The sequence below is a fragment of the Aquila chrysaetos genome, chromosome 8 (genome assembly GCF_900496995.4).
Source record: "Aquila chrysaetos chrysaetos chromosome 8, bAquChr1.4, whole genome shotgun sequence".
Taxonomy (NCBI): Eukaryota; Metazoa; Chordata; class Aves; order Accipitriformes; family Accipitridae; genus Aquila; species Aquila chrysaetos.
In genome coordinates this window covers 40,204,574-40,230,771 of record NC_044011.1, presented here as the reverse complement: position 1 = coordinate 40,230,771, position 26,198 = coordinate 40,204,574, and the positions used below count along the sequence as shown (strand labels likewise).

General features: G+C 43.4%; 1 protein-coding gene across 4 annotated transcripts in view; it reads right to left on the bottom strand.

Moving 5' to 3' along the window:
* Positions 1 to 23,575, bottom strand: part of DRD2 (dopamine receptor D2) — a 35,212-nt gene extending 11,637 nt beyond the window's left edge. For 3 of the 4 annotated variants that reach the window (XR_003924499.1, XM_030021384.1, XM_030021387.1), the window contains exons 1-2: positions 23,055 to 23,575; positions 291 to 603 (exon numbers count right to left, since the gene is read on the bottom strand). Coding sequence is in view for 3 of the 4 variants with exons in the window: in XM_030021384.1 (XP_029877244.1) it covers positions 291 to 572 (282 nt within the window). In the remaining variant the exon portion in view is untranslated. The remainder of the gene's footprint in view (positions 1 to 290; positions 604 to 23,054) is intronic. The other variant, XM_030021386.1, reaches the window with a different exon arrangement.
* Between the last annotated feature and the right edge of the window lie 2,623 nt (positions 23,576 to 26,198).

Genomic DNA, 26,198 nt, shown 5'->3' with positions numbered 1-26,198 from the left:
AAATTGGGGTCCTTTCGCTCTTGACCCCTCTATTTAAAGGCCAGATTTTCAATGCAATTGGACTGTAATTTAGCCCTCCGAACAACAGTGTATTTTCAAGTCAGCCTGTCATCTGCTACCATGTCCATTTCCTGGAAAAATCTGACCAACTGTTAGGAAATTAAAAACAGTTTTGGTTTGGGAAATTCAGGAGGTCTTGAAATAGCTGATGTCCAGGCTGCTAAACCTGCCCTCTCTCTACTCATTCACCAGAAACATTCAGTACTGCAAAAGAAAACTGGGTCACCTACCTCCAGATAGACCACCCAAGGCATGACCAGAGTTGCTACCAAGAGATCTGCCACTGCCAAACTCACAATCAGGTAATTAGTGGTAGTCTGAAGGGCTTTTTCCCTGGACACAGCCATACACACCAGCACATTGCCAAAAACAATGACAAAGATGAGGAGGGTGAGCAGCAAGGCATAGTAGTTATACTGAGGCTTCTGGTCTGCACTGGACTCGTTGAGTGGCTTGCTCCAGTTCCTGTCACCGATGTCACCGTTGTACCAAGAGAGGTTTAGGGGATCCATGGAGGTAAAAGTGCCAGGTTCCAGCTCCACCCTGACACAAAGACGTTGAAAAGACAGTCAAAGGCCAACATGTAAAATAAAAATAAAACAATTATCCACGTGCTACCTCACTCTTGGGATTCTCTAGAGCCTGTTCCTCCTATCCTGAATTCCTGTCTGCAAACGATTGAGTGACTGGAAATGCGATGAAGACCCAGATGGGAGGCTGAACTGATGGTCAGATACCTAGGCAGGGATTCAAGAAGTTAATTTCTACTTTCAGTTCATCCCCCAGATTTCTGTGGCCAGGGATATTAGTTACTCTGTGTTACAGCTGATTCAGGCAGAGTGCTTGGGATTTTTGCATCGGCTCCCCTGACATTCCCTAACCACTAACTGCTCCATGTTAGGTGTGTACAGTTCAGGGCAGATGTGCCATGACCCACTTTGTTTATTTTCCATGTGTTTCATGGGGCTTTGGGCTGTGTTCTTTTTTTTTTTTTTTTTTCCCCTTTGCTTTTCCTTATTTTTTTTCCTCCAGCAGGGAAATAAATAAATAACTAAAACTATGAACCGAATTGTGATGATAATGGAACTTGACAGCAGCAGTTTTGAAGTCAGGGCTGGACTGTGCCTGCCTTCTGCCATTCCCTCAGTGAGGTTGCAGTGCAAAGGGGAAAATGGTGGGGGCATGACTGGGTGCCTTCCTACAGCCCAGCCTCTGCAGCTCCTGGCACTGGGAAGACAGGTCTCCTTGGAAATCTGTGGCATCATGGCAAACCATCATTTTTCCCTGGCCAACAGCCACATGCTATGCACTCTTTCAAATGTAACATATAAACAAATCATGGGTTTTGCTGTAGAGTATCCTAGAACCTATTTAGGTTTTTGTGTTTGTTTTATGCAGGTGTAGTAAAGACAACGGCAAATGTCTTTTAGTCTTTTGGACTTTATCTGTCTCCCAGGGCTGCCTCTGTGCTCTGCTTCCTCAGCTGGGCCATTTTTGGCACACAGTACTGGGGCTGTCACCGAGAGGCCTTCCTTTGGTTTCCACTGGCTATGGATCGGGTCCCAGTCTTACAGGCATTTTTCATGGATGAAGAGGAAGAAGAATGAAAATGAACTGAACAGAGATGAGGAAACAACATTCTAATGAAATGTTGCTGTCTGGATATAGAGGTTTGTGAGTTACTAGCTGCAAATGCAGACAGCAAAAAGCTACTCTCTGCTGAGGAAGATGTGTAAACAAAGCTGAAGTGTGGGATGTGGTGTGTGAAGGGAAGGTCACAGTTTCTGCTCTGATGATACACTATAGTAAAGCTGATATCTCTTAGGTCATAATTCTGTGTGGTGCAGGCTAGTGAAGGTGCATGAATGTCCATGAGGTTATATGGATTTTATGCCAGCAGGTGATGCAAAGCAGTGATATTGGGACTCTGCATACGCCTAGATCATTGGCATCCAAGGGCACATATGTCCACGTTGTAAGAAGCTGGCTAAAAGTTAAGCTACATCATGCAGACCTTGGCAGCAGGTGTCTGTGTCAGGGTCTTTGCCTGGTGCTAGCATATGAAAACCAAACTACATTTGCAGTGAGACTGCAGTATATTTGGCCATTGGCTCTGGCATACTGGAAAGACTTTTTCCTGTCTGTGTAGTGAGACTCTTTTGGCTCTCATTTAGGTGGGCTCACTAGAGATCTCCCAGAGCACGATCTGTGCAGTGGGTGCTTGTGATGATTGGCACCATCTTCTGGGTATTTCCACACCATGTCTGGGTCCTGCTGGAGTTTCTACACACTTAGAAAAAGAAGGGATTTCCACAGGATGTGTGTTTACTGAAGCAGTATGGGCTAAAATATGAGTATTGCCTCAGTCTGCAAATCATCCCTGTCCTCTGCCTACCTGAGCCGGTAGTACAGGCAGAACTGGACATGCTCAGATCTGACTGGCGTGCACCTGAGTCTGCCTTTCAGAGAGCCACAAAGGCCACGAGGAGAGGAGCACTGAGCTGAATTTCACTGTATGAGCTAAGAGGTTCCCTGAGATCACCAGAACCGCTAATGCCAGATGCTCCAAGGACAAGTGAGTGGAGCAGTCTGATCATAATAACACGGCTCTGGCATACAGCAGAGGCAGACAACTGTTAACATCAAGTCATTGCTGTGCCATTGAGCAAGGTGAAATACAGGTCTGTCCTATTTGTTGAAACAGAGCTTCTTTGTGAACTGGTAAATTAGTATAGCGAGGCCAGCAAAAATAGAGTTGTCACCCGAACTGCCACCCACAGCTACAGAGGGTCTGTGGACTGGCATTAATCCACGTTGATCATTTCAGCCCTTTGCCAGGTTTGCTTGTGTGTTTAAAAGCAAAGTATTGAGGTCTGTACCTGGGGCCGATGTAGTCACTACATCAAGAAATGATGACATGTCAGAAAGCATGATCAAAGAGCAAAGGCAAGAGCTGTTTAAAAGCAACTGGAGATTTTGGCTACTTTGGTTTTGGGGTTTCTGGTTTGAGAGATCTCGAGGGGACCTTATTCACTGCTCAGCACTTCCTAAAATCAAATATTCCATGTTTCTCAAGCTGTACCTCCATAAAGACCATTGTGATTTGAAAATCTGGCCATGTTCTCAGACATCCCAAAACAGGCCATTTAAATTTCTTAATAAAAGACAAAGTGAATTCAATTTATTAAACCATGTAAGTGATCAAAATAGCAAAACATTTGCAAATATCAAATTCACCAGGGAACAATGGTTTCTTTATGTTTCACTGAGCTTTTGTGTGCTTTTCTCATTCAAAGAACAATTTGTATAATAATCCTTGGAAATTTGTTGCATATGGGTCCTTAATAGCTGATAATTCAAAAAGTGTCTGTCTGACAGCACTATCAGCGGCACTTGATAGCTCTACAAATGTCTTCTTAGGAACTGTCAAAGTGTCAGAAATTAATTAAATGTTAGCTTATGTGACTCAGAGTGAAGGGGAAAAATCAATGCTAAATGCAGCAACAGTTTTTTCTTTTCTCCTGTTGCCCTTTCATAATGCAAAACTATCTAGAGAAGGCAGAAACATGCATAAAATGCAGGATGAAAAAGAAATGCAAGAACATGGAAAAGTATCTTGAAAGTATAAAAGGAGTGGAATGATTTAATATGTGCAGGATCAGCCCCTTGGTCCTATTCTGGCTCCTTCTGAACTCTGACTGCAGTTCACAAAACAGAATTGTGCTTCATGGAGAAAAGGCAGAGGCAAGGGTGAGTTATGTACACAGTAATTCTAGCCCTGCTCAGTTTACAGGCCATTGGGACTCAGTGGCGGAGTTGAAGGAACCATATACAGCTAATCTCTCATGTCTATCTATTGGGCATTTATTTGATGGGGGTTAGGGAAGATAAAGCCATGGATAAAGTGAGAAAAAATTCTCTTCTGTTTCTTTCTGCAGCTTCTGCAAGATTTTTTTTCCTTTCAGTAGAACTGTTTTTGCAACAATAGTTTTTGTCTTTTCATGCAGCTGATCATCACGAGGAAAGTTAAAAGATTATGTTTTAACATTGTACAAATGAAAAGGTTTGGTGTTTCTATTTGAAAAAAAAGGTTTAGTTTAGGAAAATGAAACAAAAAAGTTCCACGTATTTTGCATGAAATAGGGAAACTATAACACAGAGTAATTTGTGATCATGCAGTTAAAGGCTGTATCTAGTACATATTCATATGGTACAAAACTACAATTACATGGAGAGCTCTGTTAATTCCTAACTTTTGAGAGTTTGAGTTTTCAGTCCTAAAAATAATCTTAATTTCTCCAGACACAGAACTGGCATCATTTGGATGGCCATTAGAGTGTCTTGTGAGTCTTTCAGTACTGCTTTAAGGAACACTTTTTATTTTACTGCTGACAGTTTCTCAGTAGAGAAGAAAGAAGCACTTTAAAAAGCTGACTAGAAAAGAGAGTGCTTTTTACTGCGTTTGTCCAGGCACTTGCGTTTTCACATGGAGGCAGAGGGAAGAGATCATAACTACAGAGAAAAGGTAGTACAAATGGCACCTTGCTATGCACTGTCCTTGTGGGACCTTGTTGAGTTTCGCTATCCCTGTACAGAGTCTCAGTTTTAGCTGAGACTGTGGATGCAGATGTGGGTAGAGTCCTGAAATGGAACAAATTCCTTTGTGAATTAACTGCAGTAAAGCCACTTTAATTCCCATACAGAGTCCACACAGATTTTCAGTATGGCTGAGCTAATCCAGATATGGATTTACTGACAGGTCAAGGGCAGGACAGAGCAGCAAGGTTGCAGCCCTGTGTTTGATGCTAGCAGTGCAGCAGCACGCCTGCATCACACCAAGCATCTCTGCTGCTTTCCCCTTCCATCGGATCAGGCGTATACCTGGGTCTGTGCTAATCCCCTTTATATTAACCTCCTGGAGTGCCCCTGTTCAAGCATGGCCTAACTGGGAAGCAGTTTGCCATCCAGAGGAAAATAGCCACTCTCAACAAGTTCCCATGCTTTCCAGATGTCTTTCAGCAACTGGAGGAAATCTGCTGTCTGGCTGCTACTCCCTGCTGGAAATGATAGGGAAAAGGCAGCCAGGATAGAGGCAGTGAATGCAGAGCCAGAGTTTTTCTCTCCTTTGTAGTTAACTCCCTGTTCTTTTCAGAGAGCAAACCGAAAAATATGTTTGTTTGCAATGCCGGTATTTCTCCTTGGCTCCTCATGATAGATCATCTAATTACGTTTGTGGCAAACAAGCATGACATCTCCCTGGCAAATGTGTAATATTCACAACTGGCAGCAACAAAACCGTTTGTCTTTCTGGCAAGATCTGAAACATGGAATGTGTATTAAGCAGAGAAGCAGAATTTGCTTTATCATATAGAGATAGACGTACCAGACAAGTCACTGGGAAGCAGAGGGTAAAAGGCTCCAGAAGAAACTTGTACCTACAGCTTGCCTGTGTTTGAATGGTATCCTGGGTCTGCCTCTGCTCTTCTTAGTTCTGTGCTAGGTCAGAGATGCCCTGATGCAGTGCAAATGTCTTTTTTTCTCTCAGGAATAGCAAAAGTGTAACACTCTTTGGTTTTTACTCTGCTTGCAAACACCCTCAGGCATAAAATATTCACCGGCCTGATCCTGAGCTAGCACCAGTGTCTAACAGACACTGTGATGCATGTCATTGCAGCATCTGGTTTCTGTTTGGTAAAGATTTGTGGCCTTTGGAGCTAATCTGGGCCTGGCTGCCAAAACATGCAGTCAGCCTTTGCTTCTTCATAAACCGGTATGAAATTCCCTAAGGTTGTGCCCCAGACCTAGTGCATTTCAGATGAAGCCTGGAGCTCAGGCTGGAGCAGGCTGGTGAAGGTAGGAGCAGGAGCTGAGGGACGCGGCTGCGGGAGCTGCTTTCTGCCGTGATGCCGGAGCGATGGCCGAGTCGCACCCGCCCTGGGCAGGCAGCGTGCAGTGGGGGGGCTGCAGGCAGCCAGCAGTGCTGGGGAGGCCACTGCTTCAGCATGCTTTCGGGGGGCAAGCTTTCCTATGGACTCCAGACATAGCCACACTGCTTGGCTTGGGTCTCCTGATAGCCAGAGGGCCTCAGCGACTGAACTCTATGTAGACTTAATAGGAAAACAACAGCAAAAGCCACAAGCGACAATATCCCGAGAGCAGATGTTCCCATAGCAGCCTCAGAACAGTCTCTGCATCCCTTTCCCAAGGTATTTCTTGCATGCAGTTCTTGCCAGATTGCCTATTTCCTTCTAATTGCTGCTACCCAGACATACCCATCAGGTTACTGAAAGTCTAGCCTAGGCCTATGTGAGTGTCCTGGTTTCAGCTGGGATAGAGTTAATTGTCTTCCTAGTAGCTGGTACGGTGCTATGTTTTGAGTTCATTATGCGAAGAATGTTGATAACACTGATGTTTTCAGTTGTTGCTAAGTAGCGTTTAGACTAAAGTGAAGGATTTTTCAGCTTCTGATGCCCAGCCAGCGAGAAAGCTGGAGGGGCACAAGAAGTTAGCACAGGACACAGCCAGGGCACCTGACCCAAACTGGCCAACAGGGTATTCCATACCATGGGACGTCCCATCTAGTACAGGAACTGGGAAGTGGGGGCGTGGAATCGCCGCTGGGGGACTAGCTGGGTGCCGGTCGGCGGGTGGTGAGCAATTGCAGTGCGCATCATTTGTACATTCCAATCCTTTCATTATTGCTGTTGTCATTTTATTAGCGTTATCATTATCATTATTAGTTTCTTCTTTTCTGTTCTATTAAACCGTTCTTATCTCAACCCATGGGTTCTGCTTCTTTTCCCGATTTTCTCCCCCATCCCGCTGGGTGGGGGGGGAGTGAGTGAGCGGCTGCGTGGTGCTTAGTTGCTGGCTGGGGTTAAACCACGACAGTGAGAAAGGTGTTCAGAGACAGATTTGCTCCAAAGGCATTTCTGTTTCACAGAAATCAATGTCTAAGTGAAATTTGCACAGTACAGTGCCTCCCTGAATATTGTCACTTTCCTCTGAAATTTTTGAATCAATGGGCCACAGGAAAGCTGTCAAACTGACATCCTTTCCGTCCTGAAGATGCTTCTTGATGCTGTTTACTGGGCTCCCCTGAGAATGCGACTGAGGCATTCCAATCAAAGGAAATAATGTATTCTTTTGGAGTAGGGAGGTGGTGGAAGAGAAAGAGAAGGGGAAGGTGTGTTTGAGGAGCTGTTTTGTTTCCCTGTTCAGGGGCGCTCTGCAAAGGAAAGCAGCTTCTAGAGTAGTTTCACTATTTTTTGCATGTAAGTCCAGAATTGATAACCTATGCTATGAATTCCTAGTCATGGTTCACTGAAGAGCAAGGACGGTGTGTGACAGCTAGCAGTGAGTATGAACCTTTTCCCATCCACAGGGAACAGTGTCTGCAGACATTGAGAAGGAGGACGAAAGGTCAGGAATTAGGAAAATACTGTAAATTCTGTGTTGACCTGAGAACCATAGTACCCACTGCCGCTGCTAATGCTGATGAAAAATCCCTGCCACCTGCCGTGGCATCTGACACTCTAGGATCAGCCGATACACTGAACACAACCAGCAAAGTCCTAGTGGCTTTAAATAAACCTGACTCCCCCAGACACTGAGTAGTACGTGCAGATACAGCAGGGATTTGACAGTCATGACTGATGAGGTCCTGGCAGTCAGTACATTTGAAGCAGTTTTGAGCACTGACTACATCTCTTCAGGAGGCAGTACTGGGCAAACTTAATTTTCTCCACTCCTTACATTTTCTTAGTGGTAAGTCTCTATTAACAAGTAGATTACACAAGCAGTAGGCTTAGCTACATCAGCACCTAGAGCTACAGAAATTAGAGACAAAGATCCTGACAAGGCTGGGGCTTTTTGGGGGCTGAATTCTAAATTCAGCACTGTGCAACTTTTGTATCTATCTCATACAACAGTTCTTCCCATCAGCTCCTTGCAAAAGCCTCTTGAAAACTTTCCTCCTCTCCTGCCTTTCCACATGGCTCCTCATTCTTCGGATCCTTTGTTATTTGAAATACAAGTGCAAGGCATTTCAACCACAGTCATTGTCCACTTCTGATTCCAAAACACTGCTGCATTTCACTTGGTCTTGCAAAATATCTAATTTAATCTTTCTACTAGAAAGTGTGCGTATGTCCCGCCGGAGTGTATTGTAAAGCACCTAGTCTAAGCGCTTCCTCCTGTAAGTGCCCAGAAGTGCTATTAGCATGGGGTTTGTATATAATACACTCCTGCCACATAGGCTTTTGAGTCACTGACTTTAATCGTTCTTGCTGATGCCACAATATTTTCTATTCACAGCGCTTTACTTCTCAATAATTGCATTGTTCAGAGCTCTCTGCACTAATTCTGTAATGTGAATCACCACCTCCCTAACAGCAGCACAGGGACAGAGGGTGAAGAGAACCACAGCAGCCTGAGCTCCTTTCTCTGGAACACAGAGAGAGTTTCCTTCCTGTGGGAGTGGGTGACAGGATGATCTTATTGCAATAAACTTGTAACTCAAGGACTCCAAGGCTGATTCCCGATTTTAATGCAGGTGCTCTGACGCTTTTGACTTCAGGAAGTCACTTGATTTCTCAGTTCTCCATTTGTGGTATTAGTGCATTAATCATCCCTCTTTCCCTATGATGCCATGAATTTTCGCCTGAGTTTGAAATGCCATTGCAGGGAGGAGAGGGAAGAAGTTTTTTCTTGTTCCCAGAGCACTTGTCCATTATCCCTGGGTACAGTGCTGATGGAGCAAAACGTTTCCCAGCACTGCTTTGCTATAGGCAGAAGTAGCACAAAGGGAACTGAGTGCGTAACTGCCCTCCCTGTTGAAAACCAGTGCACACATTAGTCTGGACCATTTGGAGAAGGATACTCTAAGGCTGAATTTCACTGGGAATTGACTGCCTCCTGCTTGCACATCCTTTGAAAATCTCACCCTTAATTAAAGGCTTGCCAGGTTTTTTTGCAAATCATAATGGAAGGGAAGAATTCAGTCATATCTTCCCTAGAGGTGGAGAAATGCAGATTTAACGGCTTTACCATGTCTTTCTGCTAATAAAAAGGAGACTCCATTTTTTAAAAAGGCCTTCTCTTTATTCAAGATCTGCAGCTCGTGGTAGGGTTTTATCAGAAATTACTTGGAATTTTCCAATTTTAACGTTTTCTCATTCCAATATGTTAAACAGTCAAAACTAATAACTTTTGCAAGGAAAAGTTGTAGTGGGTTGGGTTTGGGTTTTTTTTTTTCATAAATGAGCTTTTCAGGATCTATCAGGATTTCAAACCTGTTAAAACATCTCATGTCAAAATGAGAAAAAAAATAAAAAATATAATATAGCTGTCTACTCTGAAATTTTAGTTAAATTATGCCCTTTTCTTTGAAAAGATCCAACTCAAAATGTTTTGGTTACCCAAGTTCAGAATATATTTTGCAAACATTTTTAGAAAATCCAGAACCATTTCCCCCTCAGATCAGCTTTCCAAGACTTCTAGCGTGGGCATTTAAACCATTGCAGCAGCCATTAGAGCATGTGGTCTCACTGCTAGCCCTCCTCAAAGGAGACTTGACAAATGCACAGACAGTCATCTCGAACATAGGAGGGCAGTTTACATCACAAGTCACTAGTTTTCTTTCCAGAATGGAAGCAGGTATAAATAGTTTCCTCCAGCAATAATCTCCTTCCAGAAAACTCCCATCACTCCCCTACCCACCTGTAATTCAGAAGAGAGGTTTGACTCCTGCCTCGCAGGCTGCTGGAGTAGAGCCATTGATTCCTATTACTCTTTAAGAATATGCAGGTACGGGGCAAGCTTTAATCTTTTGAGCATTTGGCAGATTAAGAATTTTGCAAGCTGGAGCTACTCCAAATGCAGCCCACTTGAACAGTTCTCAGCTTGGTGAAAAGGACGGGCAGGCAAGGATTTTTTTAAAATCATTTCTGACTGTATGTGCTTTTGATTTTGGACACCCAACCAGAAATATTATACACATCTTGATTTTCTGTGTTTAAAGGTGAAGAATTTATTTCTTAAAAACAAAGACCCATTCCAAAGTCTTATGTTGAGCTCATTTGAAAACAAATTGTGGAAGCAATCAGATCTTGCACTGCAGGATCTAATGAAATCTGTAACAGCTGCAGACCAGATTGTGAATTCATAGCATAGGTATTGCATATCACTTCACTCGTGCGTTCTCACATGGAGTTGGCCACTGTCAGAGACAGGTCTTCTGACTAGAAAGACGTTGGTTCTTATTAAGTATTGCATTACTATAGACCTAACATCCTGTTCTGTACAAAAGCCCATTTTTTTTCTTAATTTTTTAATGCGTATCCTAATGCCAAATCTGCCTGACTAGCTCTGAGCCTCTGACTAATCTAATACATTCCTAGCCTTATGATACTGGTGATCTACCTTCTTTTAGAATTTGTTATGTGTTTGAGGCCATCCACCAATGTCTGCAAATAACCCTTAATCAGTAGCAGAGGTAACTATTATTTTTGAGGAACTGAAAAGGTTGACTCTCTTCACTCCCCATCCCCAACAGTTATGTATAGAGGTGGCTGAAATTTGAACAAAATATTTACTTTTAAGTACTGGTTAAAATGTGGCAAATGTTTAAGGATTTTTTAAAATTATTTGGTTTTATCATGTTTAATGTTCACTGTACATTTTGGTGCTTGGCAGTTGAAGTATATAACTTAATTTGATTGCAGAAATAGGTTGTGTTAATTCTTAGCTGAAGAAACCTTTTTTTCCCCCTCCAGTCAGGATTCCTGTGTTTATGCAGCACCTAGCACAAGGATATTTTAGTTCTGAGTCCTTCAGCTGTACTTTATTAAAAGTAAATAATAATAATTCAGATTGAGGAGCTCAAATATTTGCCTTCCACTTATGTCATCTAATGTTCATTTAACATCTGCTCTTTTCATTGCCACTCCTATCACTAAGCTTGTTTGCAAAAATGTTTGCCAAAAGAAGTGAATTCCAGAGGAAAGGAGAGCTCTTTTTTCCTTTCCCTTTCCCTTCCCCCTTTTTCTTAGATTTTGCAGGTGTTTGCCCCAAACCATATATGACTAATATTTGCATGAAGTCCCTTTTAATAGATTCTTTGTAGAAGATCTGATAAAGAACTGTCAATCAGCACAACATTCGTGTGATTCCTTGCTCTAAGTGCCGCTTTCCCTGTATTTGAAACTTCAGGAAAACATTAGATGAATTACTGTCCTGTCCCTTGTGGCAAATGAGTACAAATGCAGGCTACAATCAGCAGAGGGGAGGCGAGGAGGCTCTGTGCATTCCTCCTATAAAGATCAGCCCAGTGCTCCTCAAATTTCAAATCCTAATGATCTCTAATCATTTAATCCCTGACCCAAATCAGGTCCACTGTTCAGCTTAAATTCTGACTTCTAACACCCACCTCTGTCATCTTTGCAAGCCAAATGTGAGTAGAAGAACACGTCTCTGGTTCTGGACCTATTCTTCTACATCTACTCCCACAGAGTGGGCATTCAGCCATAGAGGAATTGGGCTAGATCATCAGCTTCTGTGAATCAGTGTCTGCTATCCTGGTCATAGTGCTGGAAAGGACTTGGAGAGTCCTGTGGTTCCTGCTCTGCACCATGGCTGTTCCATGACAAGCGTTTGTCTGAACTTCTTGATCTAACCTTCTTGAATGTCTTCCAGATATGCAAAATGGTTCACTACCTTTTATATATGCAATATATATTTTCTCTCCAGTTTGTCTTTCCATTTAATGCTGTTGCATCGTGTCCCCTCTCTGTTCAATTTAGTCTACCCATGGAGGCAGAAATTCACTATGCAGCAGATCTTTTTCACTGTTACTTGTTGTGATACAAAAGCTCATTTTCTTGGTCGAATTACTGCTGCTAGGCATGATTTTCTTCCCAATGGGAGTTTTGTCATGATTTCAAATGGATTTGGCCCTCAGCTTGTGTAACAGAGGTACCATATGTATTTGGATCTCAAGCAGACGTACAAGAGAGAGGAAGAGCCACATGCAAAGTTTCAAATAAAATTCACCTGAGAATGTCAGGGAGCCTATTAAAAAAAAAAAAGCAGAGTGTAAATTTTACAGAGGGTGAGCTTGCAGAGAGTTATCATCTTGGCATTGGAACCCCCGATAGGACCCATTTCCTGGTGTCATTCACATTTCAGAGGCTGGGGAAATTGGCAGGCATGTCCTCCTGTGATGATGGTGCAGTGACTCCTCACTCACACCCCTCTTTTCCCTGGGGCACCTGAAGACAGCCACTCCTCTTTGAACATGCAGCAGGGAAGCAGAGTAAAAAGGAGTCAGGCATCTTTCCCCCCCAGCCTTTTGGCTGAGCTAATGAAAGATGCAATGTGACAAGAAGTGTCATATGTGATCAGATAACCCTGTAGGATGTCGATGTTGCCCCCGCCTGACTCACCGTCGAATCCCTCACTGGGATCGCGAGAGTCAAGCACTCCCTTGTGCTCCTGCTATAGCAATCCAGCATCTGCGCTCTCAGCACCCTGTGCTCAGCTTGCATCACAGCTGTGCCCTGATGTGCCTCTCACGGAGACAGAGAGGAGGAAGAGCAACTGGCCTTCATCCTGCCACTGGTTGAGGACAGGATTTTCAAACATGTCTAAAGAAATCCAGTGTTTGTTCTCACTTGCTTTCATTTGTTGAAGCTCCTCAACATTCTATATAGGCCATCTGGTTCTGATTGCTACTTTTTGAACCCTTCACCAGCTAAGTGATTTCAATGGTTTTATCCTGGTTTCCTAAAGAAAGATGCCTATCTGGTTACACTGCAGGGTGGGGGAGAGGTTGTTGTCTATGCATTTGGGGGGTATATTTTTCTCTGCCTGGCCTTTGGAACTGTTTGGCTGGTGTCAAACAAGCTTCCTAAGAGCAGAGGAGTCTTACACTACATGTTAAGTTATCCCACGTTTTGTGAAATTTGGCAGCGGAAGGAGAAGACAGCCATCTTGCTGTGTCTCTTCAAAGACCTCAGACAATCTGTATGGGTGATTCAACCCACAGGAAAGCAGGTGTTTTGCTTCTGTCATGTGTGATACAACTTGTTTTCCAGGTGAATGCCTGGCTACTTTGCCTCCTCCTGAGCTAAGATGTTAGAAAAGTGGTTTAAGATTTTATCTGTCCTGTTTCTTTTTACTAGGCAGAAGGCACTAAACCGAACTTCTCCCATAGGCCTTCATTAAAATTCAGGCAAGCTCATTAGCATCCTGAAGTCTAACTACAGCACATGTGCAGATTGCAGCCTAAGAATAGATTGGTCTCCCAGGTCTCCAGCCTGTTGCTAGAGTATCCCTTGCTCAGTTGATGGCTTTGGGCTGATTCTTCAGTGGGGGAGCAGGACCTGTTCATCTGACAGATGGTAGAAACCGTGAAAAGACATATATTTCCCCCCCGTACTCCACATGACTTCTTGCTAGCATCACTGACAAATCCGTAGCTGGGAGAAAAGGTTATTGGAAGCTTCAGGGCTCAAGAGATGTTCAATTTTTTGAATGATTTGAGTCATTTTGGTTTCAAAATTGCAGAAAGTCTTCTTGGTCAGAGGAGAGAGCTGTTCTAAGTGGGAGCAGGTTACAGGACTTTTACTGCCTTGGCTACCTCTGACAAGATGCCAGCACAAACTAGCTGGTCATTGTTGGACCTGTAGCCTATGTAAATTCTGCCATGGCCATTGCTGCAGGAAGATGACATTTACTTTTAAACACAGACAGGGCTCTGGGAGGGTGCTGCAAATCTCAAGGCGAGGAAGGAGTGAAACACTGCACGTGTTTCATGGTTTTCAGCAGAGCAGAGCCACTTGGTGAGGCCAGCCAACAACCAGGGCTTTTGTCTGTGTTTCTCTGGCTCTCTTAGCCCTGGGATCACTGCACACACCCAACAGCTGCTCCTGTAAGTTTTACCTGTTGACTTTTATACTGTCAGCAAAACTTCCAGCCTGCTGTGAGGCATTAGTATACAGAAGGCTTCAGTATACAAAATACAGCCCTTTTGCCCTGAAAAGTTTGTAAGCTAAATCCACAAAAGGAGCAACAGGAGGGGACAAGAAAGGAAACCTTGTTACTGTTGCTGTTTATATTGTAGTAATACCCAGGCCCCTTGGGAAGGGCTCCAGCTACCCTCTGTGCAAACACGGAGCAGTTTACAACACAAGCAGGGCTTGGCTTGCTTGCAGAATCGATCAGCCCCAGCATCCAGCCCCAGCACCCTTGGCCTGCAACCCAATAAACCTGCAGGTTTACTGGCTGAGGTCACAAGTGGAAGCAGTGAACAGAGTATCCGTGAATATTGTTTGCACTGACAGCTCCTCCAGGAGAATTTATCTGGGCTCAGTTGTCAGGTGTAGTCAAAAAAAGCCTGCAACTGTGAAAAATGGCAAAGAAGTACAAGCTCTGGCTGGCAGGACCCCTTTCCTGCAGTGGGCACATATAGCACCTAATACAGGGAATACTTCATTTTAGCCGAGGCTTTTAAGTGTAGCCATTACATACAACGTCCATAATAAATCCAATTCATAAATCCAGATCTGGACCTGCTCTAGTTATGAAGTCCATATTATTTCCATATTCCTTTAATCCACAAAGTCATTAACAGAGCTCCAGAAAGTCATGAATATTTTCACCCCGTTTGGCAGGGAGCAGATACTCTTTCAGACGAAATTACAAGGAGCCACTAATGTTTTTAATTATGGAGTGCTAGGTACAAGTTATTGTGCAAGTTAAGGCAGGACTAAATCCAGTGCTATCTTCAGTGGCTGTTTAATTCATCAGTCATATAAATAAGGGGGTGCAGAAGACTAAAAGCAAAATGTGCACGATGTGAACACGAGCCCTGCTTGCTGAAGGTGGAACAAGCACGGAAGTCCAAGAAAAACCTCCAGCAGGCACTGGCCTTTGTCTTCCTAAAAAAAGTGCATTGTAACAGTGCAGAGGAGAGATGTTCTCTTTTAAATGTTCCTCCAGCAGACACAGGTCCCCTTCTTGAGACTGTGGTTCTCTCCAGGAAAAAAAAATTGTTGTCTGTAAGTGATGTGATTTGCTATGTAATCATGGGTTGCTGTGGTTGCCTATGACTTTAATTGTTCGCTCACATCAAAATCAGACACACTCTTAGCGGTCAAGGTGTTGTCACACCTGACACATTAAGGATGTCTTCAGAATAATATCTTTGGGGCGGACACTGAATGCTGATGGAAACGTCCAAGTTACTGAACTCCTCCTGCACATATTTTTAATTGCTTTACTTTAACATTTCCTGTGCATGTTCTTTTTTTTTTTTCATTCTTTTTCTAAAGTATGTTTATTGTCTCTACAATGTCTCTTATGCTAAGGTTTTGTGGGTATGATTCTGAGTCCTTGTGAATCAGAAATTCAACAGTAAACTGAATTGCAAAATGTGGCCCCAAAGGATCTTAACTTTATTATTATCCCTTTTTGTCATTTTCTGTTACTGTTGTAATATCCTAATTGATTCTTCCTTCACACTGAGAAAAAAAATCTACAGATAAATAAAAATAACATTTGGAAAGGACGACAAAGGAAACTGCAAAGAAATAGACATTATATGTAGACAAACATCCTCCTACATAATGAATAATTGCACATCATCATTGCATGAATTTCTCCTTTTATTAGTAAAACATCTTTCAAGGGAAATGCATATACTTGTACTCTGGAAAGAATGTTTGGACTTTACTGGTGGTGTGGAACAAGGGAATGGTAAAATGCCAGTGACAGAAATGATAGCTCTTCTAGGAACATTAGCCTCTGCAGAAGCTCTGAACCCAGAACTTTTGCAGCTAAACAAAGTGTGTTAGCAAAAAAATTATTGAATTTGTACTGGGGGAGGAAAGAAAGAAAGAAACCTTGTGAGAAAGCACGCACTTTCTGCAAAATACTGATTCAGTTCAACTTTCAATGGAAATAGTTTTGGCCATGAAGTTTTCAGCTAGCCCTACTTCTTACAGCTCTCCAGAACCAATGTTGTGATCGGGAATAAGACATTTTAAAGGAGTGCTTCCTCTTTTCTAATTTTGTTCTATATGCACACTTTCTTTTGCAACAAGGATAGGAAAATTTTCCCACTTTCCTCAGATCTTACTCAAAAGACGTCTATGCCAACTGAGCTCTTGCTATGATGCAGTCATTGTGATTCTTGTCCTAAAAAGTACTTATTGATTCCTCCAATTGGTTTGAATATAAAACATACTGCATGATGCCACAGACTCTTTTAGGACACAAGGGGCCAGGACAGGTCTGGGAAAGACTTGATGACACTGAAACACGCAACCCTTCGCAATACACAGTTGTGTAAAGCTGACGTTTTACTTCAGCCCGTGAGCTATGTGCTGCTAGTTCAGTACCCAGTCTTGTGTCTCTGAGCGCCTGGCCCCGCTCCCAGGGCCGTCCCTGAGAGTATGCCTGCCTTGCAATGTCAGTGCACTAGCCTACTCTCGTATGATCCGTGCTCAGACGTACCTATAGGCAGAACTCCAGTGCCCACTACTCACAAACAGGTAGGAAGGAAGCCCTGTAGTTAATTCTAAGCTCAGCTTCTTCAAAGTACAGTGCAGACACTTTGAGCTATAGCCAGGGTAACAGCCAGCGATGTGGATGGAAACTGCATGTGACCAAATGTGTTGAAATTTCCTCTCAGGCCTTGTCTTCAGTCTGGAAATAGATCCACACCCAGGGATCCCTTTCACCCGGCAACTCCCTCTCTAGCAGTTGCCCCAGTGCTACCCTTGGAAATACTGAAGCCTACTTTACAACCAGTTGCAAAATTTGAGGAGAAGACTGCTCTTTTAGTCTTGTTTTCTAGAGGGGAAAGACCAGGGGAAGCCTAAAGTTCACTGGTACCTTTGTGTGCAGTTGTAAAATAATAATAGTAACTGTAATGCTTTATAATAACAACTCTCATGCTTTATAATAATAACTCTCATGCTTTAATAACGTTCCGTTACACTGGCAAAGGTCTAGAATCCCCAGTCATGGATCACGACCAGCTTGAGATACATGCTTTATAAATGAAAACAAACCAATAACAAGGACATGTAGGAATCTTCACTAGCATGGAGATTCTGATGTTGACTTTTTGATTCCCTAGTTAATAAGATAATTAAACCCCTCTAATTCTTACTGCCGGTTTGCCATGAAGGAAGTGCAGATAAGGAGCTTATACATGCCTAGCCTGTTCGCTCAGCGTCATGGTGGGCTGAAGTACTCCTGTACCATCACAAACACATTTTTAAAGCATTCATAACCTCACGGGGCTGGTAAATGATTCATGTACTGCGACCAGGGTGAGCCTTGCTGTTTAATGATATATTGGGGGGGGGTGTGTGTTCTATTTTTAATGCTTTTTAAATTAATGTGATCTTTATCATTGTAGCTTTTCAAGCATGGGTGACTAAAATTCGACTCCTAAATCTGTGTGTAAATGTCTAAAGGAAAGCAGGCTGGCTGGAGGCACCCTGTTCTCTCTGATGTGGGAAAGCACTAGATTCCCAAGTGTGTTGATAAGGCTGTAACTCAAAGGTATTCCTGCCTGGAGTGGTCACCACAGAAAACAGCTAAAAAGGTTAGAAATCTAACTTCAGACTTCACTAATCCCGTAGGTAATCACATTTTTCTCAACTGTCATACAAATATCTAAAAGCTTGAAATATGCAGATACAGAGGTAACTGGAGGTCAGAAGAGTGCCTGTTACAGACAGAATCTTAATTTGCTAGAACTCCAAATTGCCTGAGATTATTTAAATAGTGTTTGGGGCAAAGATTCAGTTTAGACAAGTAATTTGCAAGGTATACTATAGTAGGTAATAGATTTAACTTTTCTGATATACTGTCTCAGCTGCAGCATTCAGGGGAGCATGATTCAAAAACCTGAGATGTTGGTGAAGAGTTCATTTTTCTATAAAGCTGCAAATTGCGCAGTGCATTCTCAATAGTGTTGATTTTGCTGATACATCCCCAGTGTTAGCAGTTGGCAACCTGAAGCAGTAAGCAAAATCAAATACATGTATTTATCAACAACTAAGTGTGTTTCCAGCTCCTGGGACATCTCGGATGGAAACAGCTGAGGCTAGAGAGTCTGAAAGTTGGGATAAATAATGGAACACGTACAGAAAGGGAGATACAAATCAAAATGAATGTTAACTGCAGAGGCTGCACAATCGCAGTGGATTTCACTTGCTTCAGCAGGACTGCACTGCACTCTGATTAGCTTTCCCCAGACAGCAGTCCACAGGTTTGGTATGTTTATGTAGCTCCATTAGAAATTTGAAGTGTGGACATCATTGTGATCATCCAGGCCTACCTACAGGGCTTAACACTGTGTTCTATTATTGACTTCTTTTATTGCTCCTTGCAGTCTATCTCTTTTTCTCCAGTCCTACATAACACATAAGGCTGCATTTACATTTTCTGAATGGACTAATCATGGCTCTCTGCTTTGATAAAGAATGTGCAGCCTCCCACATAACCACATGGAAACCAACAGGGAAGAGTAAACCAGAAATAAACCCGTTCTAGGGGGTTGAGAGAAAAATACCCACCAAGATAATTGGGAGGGATGTACAGAGAAGAAGCAACTGAACACATAGTCACATCTTAAAAAAAAAAAAAAAAAAAAATTATGCTAAAAATATCCAGATGAAGGACAGCAAGAGAAAACATGATTGAAGCATAACAATTGGTAGAGGAGTTAATACTTATTAGCAATCATTTTAGATTGAATATAGGTTGGTTTTGTAACAGCACATGGAATGATGCATTTGACAGGACTTAAACAATTGCCTCCCCCTTTCCCAAAGAATCTGGTTAGCAACACCCTGGCACAAATCCGATCAGTCTCGCGTGCTCCTAAAGAGTTAGCCAAAGCAAATACAGGTACTAAAAGTTTTTCTTTGTAAAATACAGTGAAGTTAGATCCCAGACAAATCTTTCAAAACCTTTCCTCCCTATTTTCCAAACCTTAATATGTTTTAACTTTTAGCCTACTGTATTTTCTCCTGTAGCCTTAAAAAAATAACCCTGAGAGGTCAGACAAAGTTCAATCAGTCTGGTATCTTTTCTCCAAGGGTATCCAAAAGCAATTGCCTGGGCAAGAGTGTAAGAACGGAGCAAGCGTATATGATATTTTTGCAGGTACTCTCCTGTCATCCAAGTGTTTGCATCTCCTATATTTCCGGAGCCAGTGTGGTTTCTATGCATTTATTAATGATCAGTGGACTTCTTTCCCATGGAATTGAAATTGCCTAGTGTCCCCTTGAACCTAGGTCAACACCACTGAGGAACATTTAGCATCCAGTCATCCTGTGGCAAGAAGCTTTACAGCTCAATTACATGTTATGTGAACACACTCCCTGTCCTCTTATCTCCTGGCATTGAAATATCAGTTATGTGCATGTGAGAAAGCAAACACTCATTTCCAGACTTCCTAAGTGTTCAGAAGAAATTTGTGCAGAGAGGGTGAAATTGAAAAAGAGTTATTAAGAAAGTATTGTAAGGTTCATGAGCCAAAACCTCCTTATTCATGTCTGAAGAGCTACAAATACTTGTGCATTTGAAGATAAGTATTTTTCAAAGTACCTTGTTGTTTTAGAGAATTTGTATGTAATATTTGTTAAAGACTATTGCTAGTGAGGAAAAGGGTATGTCTAGCATAAGGGTGTTAAAGACAAGCAAGCAAATGCTTTGTCGAAATAGAGCATAGGGCTTCAAGGTCATTGCACGGCTTCTTTCACATGGTGGAAATAACAATGTCCAAAGTTTTCCAAGCAATATGAAATTCTACTTTCTTCTGGAGGAAGCTTGGTGTTTGTTTCCAGCCAAATATTCCCTGCAGTTTCAGAGGTACCTTCAGAAGATAATGCCATATAATACCTTGGGTGTCAAGGGTGAGAAAGCCTAGGGGTAAGTCAGTTGATACCTGGTCCTTAAGGTTTTTAGTCACAGGGCAATTTGGCTGTTAGGTGGTGCAGCCCCTTATCTGTCCAGTAGGATTGAAAGGACCCATTCAGCAGCAAGGGTTTTTAAAATATGGCAATGCCTTGTGAATATTTTTTTTTTTTTTTAATCCTGTGATGAACACAAAGGCATACCAGGTAGTTATACTTTTGGAGAGTAAGTTGTATCATGGAAAGAGCAATTCTCTGTGGCATTTTGACGCATCAAAATGTAAGCATTATAAGCTCAAATTTGAATTCCAAAGTTTAAGTAAACAGAGGATGGGAGGGTGGAGATTTGCTGATTTAATACAAAGGATGGATTTTAGAAGAAGAACACGCAGGAAATTGTACTTTATGTGCTAGGCCTTTCTGTTTCATTGAGGGGGCATATCTAAGTCACAGGTCCTCACTGGTCTCTGCCATCGTTCAGACCTTTCAACCTAGCTGCAGAATACTGCTGTTCTGTTCCAGTTGAATTTATCAGCATGCTTGTAACTTGTGTTACCAACTGACCAGTGCCTCGTGCCTTTGCTAATGGTAGCAATAGCCTGAGTCTGCTAGTCTGAGGAAGCATGAGGAAGAATACATTGAACCAACAATGAAGTGCCATTAAAGGAAAAGCTGAGTATTTTTCCCAGGCGGGTGTCTTATACTTCAGCAAAGCTGGAAAACATTAAAATGCAATCTTTGTGCTTGCTGCCTTGCACACAAGCAGTGCATGCAGAGTGAGTGGTTGTCAAGCTGTGATTCCCTCTTGAGAGGAGCGCGTGTATATAAATCACCTTTGCTTTGCAGATTTATGTGGATGGAACCTACTCACTTCAGTGGGCTTCGCGATGACTGGGGATTGGGTTGTGCGAGCAGTATCAGGATGGGCATGATGGACACTATGTGACTGACCACTTATCTAATCTAAATCGTGACCTAGCCTTTCATGCAGGGTGTGAAAGTGACACAGAAGCAAAATGTAAAGGAAAAAGGAAGCTGTTTGGTTCTGGGCGTGAACCATGGTAGCTCCAGCATAACCTATACTAACTATTAACCCAGCCTCACCAGGCTTTTGAGGGTTCACATACTTCTCTCTAAAGTCTGAAACATGCACTTTTGCTTTATAAGTGCTACAGTGTACCAAGCTGAAGCTCTTTTTTACACACGTGCAATCTCAATGCATGTGTGCCCATGGAAGTTGTATGCAAATGTAATAGCATGGCAGATTTTTACACAATGGATTTACGTACATGTAACTGCATGAAATGCATTTGGGTGGCGTTTTGTAATATGTGACACATCATGTAAGGCAATTCACTGAATTCCTGTCAGATAACTGCTCTATGGCTATCTTTAGAAATATTAAGGGAAAAGGCAGGGCCCAAATTCACAACTTTGTCATCCTGCTGACATGTAGTTGTTATTCCTCCTGATATTACCATTTCAAATGGTCAGGAGATTTGAAGTCTGCCCTTCTCTTTCTCTCTCCATCGTATTTGCCTGTCATGCCTTACACTGTCTATGTAAGCAAAAGATAATCACGTGGTACATACATCAGTGGAAAGTACTTTTACAAAAACTCTGTTGACAAGTATGGGAAGTAAAGAATAAAGGTTCTGATCTAACAGAATTTCTGTAGTGTGAAAAAGAAGTTAAGTGGAAAAAAAATAACAAAAACTACAGTGACAGTGCTCTTTACACTTCCTTGATGGAGTTAGCAATATTGTCAATAGACTGTTTTTTCTAGATTGCTGCAAGCAATTAATGGACTTTACTTTGAAAGAAATAAAACCCCGTAAACACAGCATTATGAGTTCTTAAGACCACTGTGTGGTTAAAGAAGAACAGTTACATGAAACCCTGAATGTGTAAGAAATATAACCCACACTATTTTGCAGTGAATTGCATGTGTAACCTATTTGACCAGTTATATTATAATCTTGTGGCTGGTTATTTATAAAACGATCAAGTTCTTTTTGACTTTGAACTCTACTTGAAGAGCAGTGATAGATGCTCCCCACATGCTGTTAGCTCTGTGGCTCCATGCTTTGGATGTGGGAAAGTCAGGCTGAGAGAGACTTCAGAATTAACATGTGAGGATGTGTTGCCTGTGTAGAAACCACCTACGGTCAACAACCTTGAAGAAAAATACCTCAGCACCGAATAGGACCCAACACAATCCTAGCGTCTGCTTGCTTCCCTGCCCTACATCCCCGTTTTCCACTGGTTTCAAGAAGCCAGATGAAACTTATAACTGAAGGGCAATGGAAAAATATTAAGATACAAACAGGAACGACTCTGACTTCATTGATGCCACAAAGGTTACTGTAAACCTTGCACAAAATCTACTTGCAGCGCTCAGAGGAGTATTTCTGAAAGGTTTCTAAAAGGGCTTCTTCAGGAAAGGGTGACAGACAGATCTCCCACCCTTCACTGGGAAAGACTGTTCAACATCAAGACTGGTGCCGAGAAGGAAATTTTAAGGGACTCAAGTCTTGCCATCTGTAAAAAAATGAGTGTCGTAAGAGAAAAAATAGTGTTTTCCCTCAGACAATTTGACCGAACAATCTTATTCCTTGGGGAAATGGAATGTACCTACATTATAGCCTATCTACACATCCTCCTCCTACAGTTTTCCCTGTCACTCTGTTTCTATCGTGTCTATGTGAGAGCAGTGTTAAGCATCAAACTTCTAAAAATGATCCTAGCTTCTTAGCAACTCTAAGCGCCTCTCTAGCATTTAATAACAATTGTTTATTGGTTTGCAGTTAGTGTTTTCGAATTATAAAGTAACACAGCCTGCATTTTTCATTTTGGAAACTCTCTTTCACCTACTCTATTTCAGAAGAGAACAGCTTAAGGAATCATTTGGTATAATGACAGATATTTTCTTTTTCTACTGTCTTTATTTACATTGCTAGGCAGTGGTGGTTACAGCAGCTACTATTGTCTCTGTTCCCTTACGGGGGTATCCACGTTCGTATTTCCTGAAGAAAAGCACCAACACGCATCTCTTACCTTCAAGCCATACGAATCTCTCGGGCAGAGGTGGCAGGACTTTGCGTCAAATATATCCAAAACGCCACAACTCTCCACCGTGGCTTTTCTCAAGCTCCCCCAGGCTTTCAGGCAGACTTTTTGGCATTCAGAATTCACGCAGAAGCAGAGGAGCAAGAAGAAGAAAAAAACACCTGCCTGACCCCTGCAGCCTGGGAGTCCTGCAGATGAAACTTGCCGTGGTGAACCCCACGCCGAGCTAGCACCTGCTGGAACTTCAGGAGCTCAGGGAGCGCATCGGCTTCCCGGGAAGAGGCGATTTCGGAGGAAGGCTCTCCCGCGGTAACTCGCTGTCCGTTTCCTTCAGCGCGCAGCTGGGTGGCAAAGCGGCAGCTCCGTCTCCCGCTCCCGGAGCGCGGATCTGGCGAGCCGGGGAGCAGAGCCACCCCTTCCTCCCACGACGACAGCCCGACAACCTGCGCCCGCTCCAGCTGCCTTCGCCGGCCGCGGGGCGCGCTTTCCCGCCGCGCTCCCCTTCCCGCCTCGCCTGCCGGGGGGCCGAGTTTCCTCCCACCACCCCCACCACCCCCCGCCGCGTCCCACCGCCTCACGCCCCGGAGCAACCGGCGGCCCCTCTGCCCCCGGGGCTGCGGGACGCGGGTCCCCCGGCGGCTGCAGCACCGGGCGCCGGACAGCGGCGGGAGCGGGCCGCGGGCGGGGCGGAGCGGAGCGCGGCCCCGGGGCCGCTGGCACGGAGGCGGCCGCTCCCGCCGCAGCCCCGGGAACGGGCGGGAGCACCGGCCCCCCGCCCCCAGCGAGGAGACCCCCGGTGGAAATAAGCCTTTGCCCGCCCTGCCCGGCCCTGCGGCCGAATGCCGGCTGCTCGGCGGATGCGGGGCAGCCCGCAGCGGGGACGGGGCAGGTGGCCGGCCGGCCCCGCCCGCCCGCCCGGGTGAGTGGCCCGGGTGAGGCCCCCGCGGGGCCGGGGGTGCCCGGCAGGTTCCTCGCCGCCCCTGCATACGCCCAGCTCCACGGGGAGGGCAGGGGAAGCGTGGCACGACCCTCCAGGATGGAAAGGAAAAAGGAAAGGAAAAGGAAAGGAAGCTGGCTGTACTTGTTATTTCTACCGTAAACAGCTCGTGTGCTGCCTTGGTCGAGAAACGGGTCGCTGCCAAAGGGGGACATCACCCACCTGCATTCTTCCCCAGCGGAGAAGTCCCAGCACGGTCCTGGGTATTTGCTAACCACCCAGGCTAAAATTCTCAGCAGTGCTCCTGGTTTACACACTCTCTGTAATGGTAAATAGATCTCTTTGCAATTCAAATGCCAAGAGAAATCGTTTCCTGAAAGGGTGATGAAAGTGTAGCTGCTGTTGCAATATTTTATATCTTCTTATAGTTTAATAGCTTTAACACTACCCAACTTTCAAAGCATTAGGATTCCACAATTTGAAGGGTGTTTCCTAAGAAAGCTTTTCTTTTTCCCAGAAATGGTTTTCTGAATGTATTTTTCACGCTACCAAATAACACTAGACAAAGAGAAAACAGAATGAAACCCATCTCTATGGTTAGGTTTTAAGAGGCCTCCATTTCTGGAGGATCTTCTACAAAGGAGTGCATCTAGAATACTGTTTTCAACCTTTCCTGACTGTGGAACCCTAAGCATTTTACAGCAGAGCTACCGACCCCTTTAGCGGGGTACTGCATACATGAATTGCTGCGAAATGTACACACACTTGTCTTTCTGAGTCATCTTTAGCGTAAAAGTCAAATTGAATTCTCTTGAACGTTCCAAGTGTTGTTGAAATAGTTTCCTTTTCATCCAAGTAATGTTCCCCTGTGTGTTTTGCAGTGCCAAGGTAGCCAAATGAATACCAGAGCTGACACCTTTAGCACAAACCCCAGAAACAGTCACAGGAATTGCTGTAACACTGCAGTAACCTGGAAGTATTCCTCTGAAGTGCTAAACTGTTCCTGGTGCCAATGTAGGAAGCATCCGACGTTACTGTTTTGGTATAGCTAGAATACTGATTTCTCCTTGAAAGCAGGACAGGAAAGTTTTAGGACATATGACATTTTGCTTGCCTCAAAAGAAATGTATTTATTTAATGGATGGACAACACTTCTTTCAGATGTTTGTGCTTTCTTTGAGGCCAAGGAGAATCTTGTCCTCCCCTAGCCTCCTTGGGCTTCCAGTTGTGTCACAAGTATGCTTTCCATCGCGTCATCTATGAGAAAATCAACTACACTCCAAGTCAGGAAAACAGTAATTTAGTAATTAATAACTGGGCAAGCTATTTAACGGATGAGCTCTGAGTCTCACTGACTCTTTCCCATCTGCCTAGGCCTTTTAATTTACAGTGAAGATGTGTTTAACTGGTGGTAAGCGTCATATCTGTGTGTTGCTGCCACCACATTTTTTCAGTCCTACTCAAGAAAACAGTTTTATTCTGCCCACCAGAAAACTATGTATTAAAGCAATGGCTAATCTGATAGAAGATGGTGTTATACCGCATCTCTTGCCTGTGCTAGAAATGCACCTAGTCTGTTAGCCTGGAACATGAAGAACTACATCCTCAGCTGGTGAAAAACTGCAAGAGGCTTTGATTGGGCTATGTAGGTGTCCTTACGAAGTTTAAAGTGAGATTCATTTCCCTTGAATTTTGTACCAAGAATGTCAATAAATGCCCTAGAGTTACATGAATCATGGGAGTGAATAAAAGACAATAACAAGAAAAACTGACTTACAAAAAAACCCCAACCCTGAACCTGAAGCCAAAGTAAAATGAAAATTCAAAGCCGCAAGTATAACCTTCTTATAAGAAGCAAAATCTTTTTTTTCAGTGCATTTCTGGTTTGTGATTGCTCACTGAGGAAGCTCGGTGACTAGCTCTTTGGTTAGAGGTTGTTCAACAGCAGTTTTCTGCGAGTAGACAGTTCTGGAGAGTTGTTATTGGTTAATATGGAGTAGACACATCATTCCTAGGATATAGCTCCTCTTTGCTCTGAGGGATATAACAAGAGGAGTACAGTTCCTGGGGCAAATATCATAAGTGTTCTGCAGTATTTCTGCAACATGTGTTCTCTCTTTTTGCTTCTTTAACAGAAAACTTACTCATCTGACCAGCACTGGAAGTGGAATAAGGTAAGATGCCTCCTGCACTGC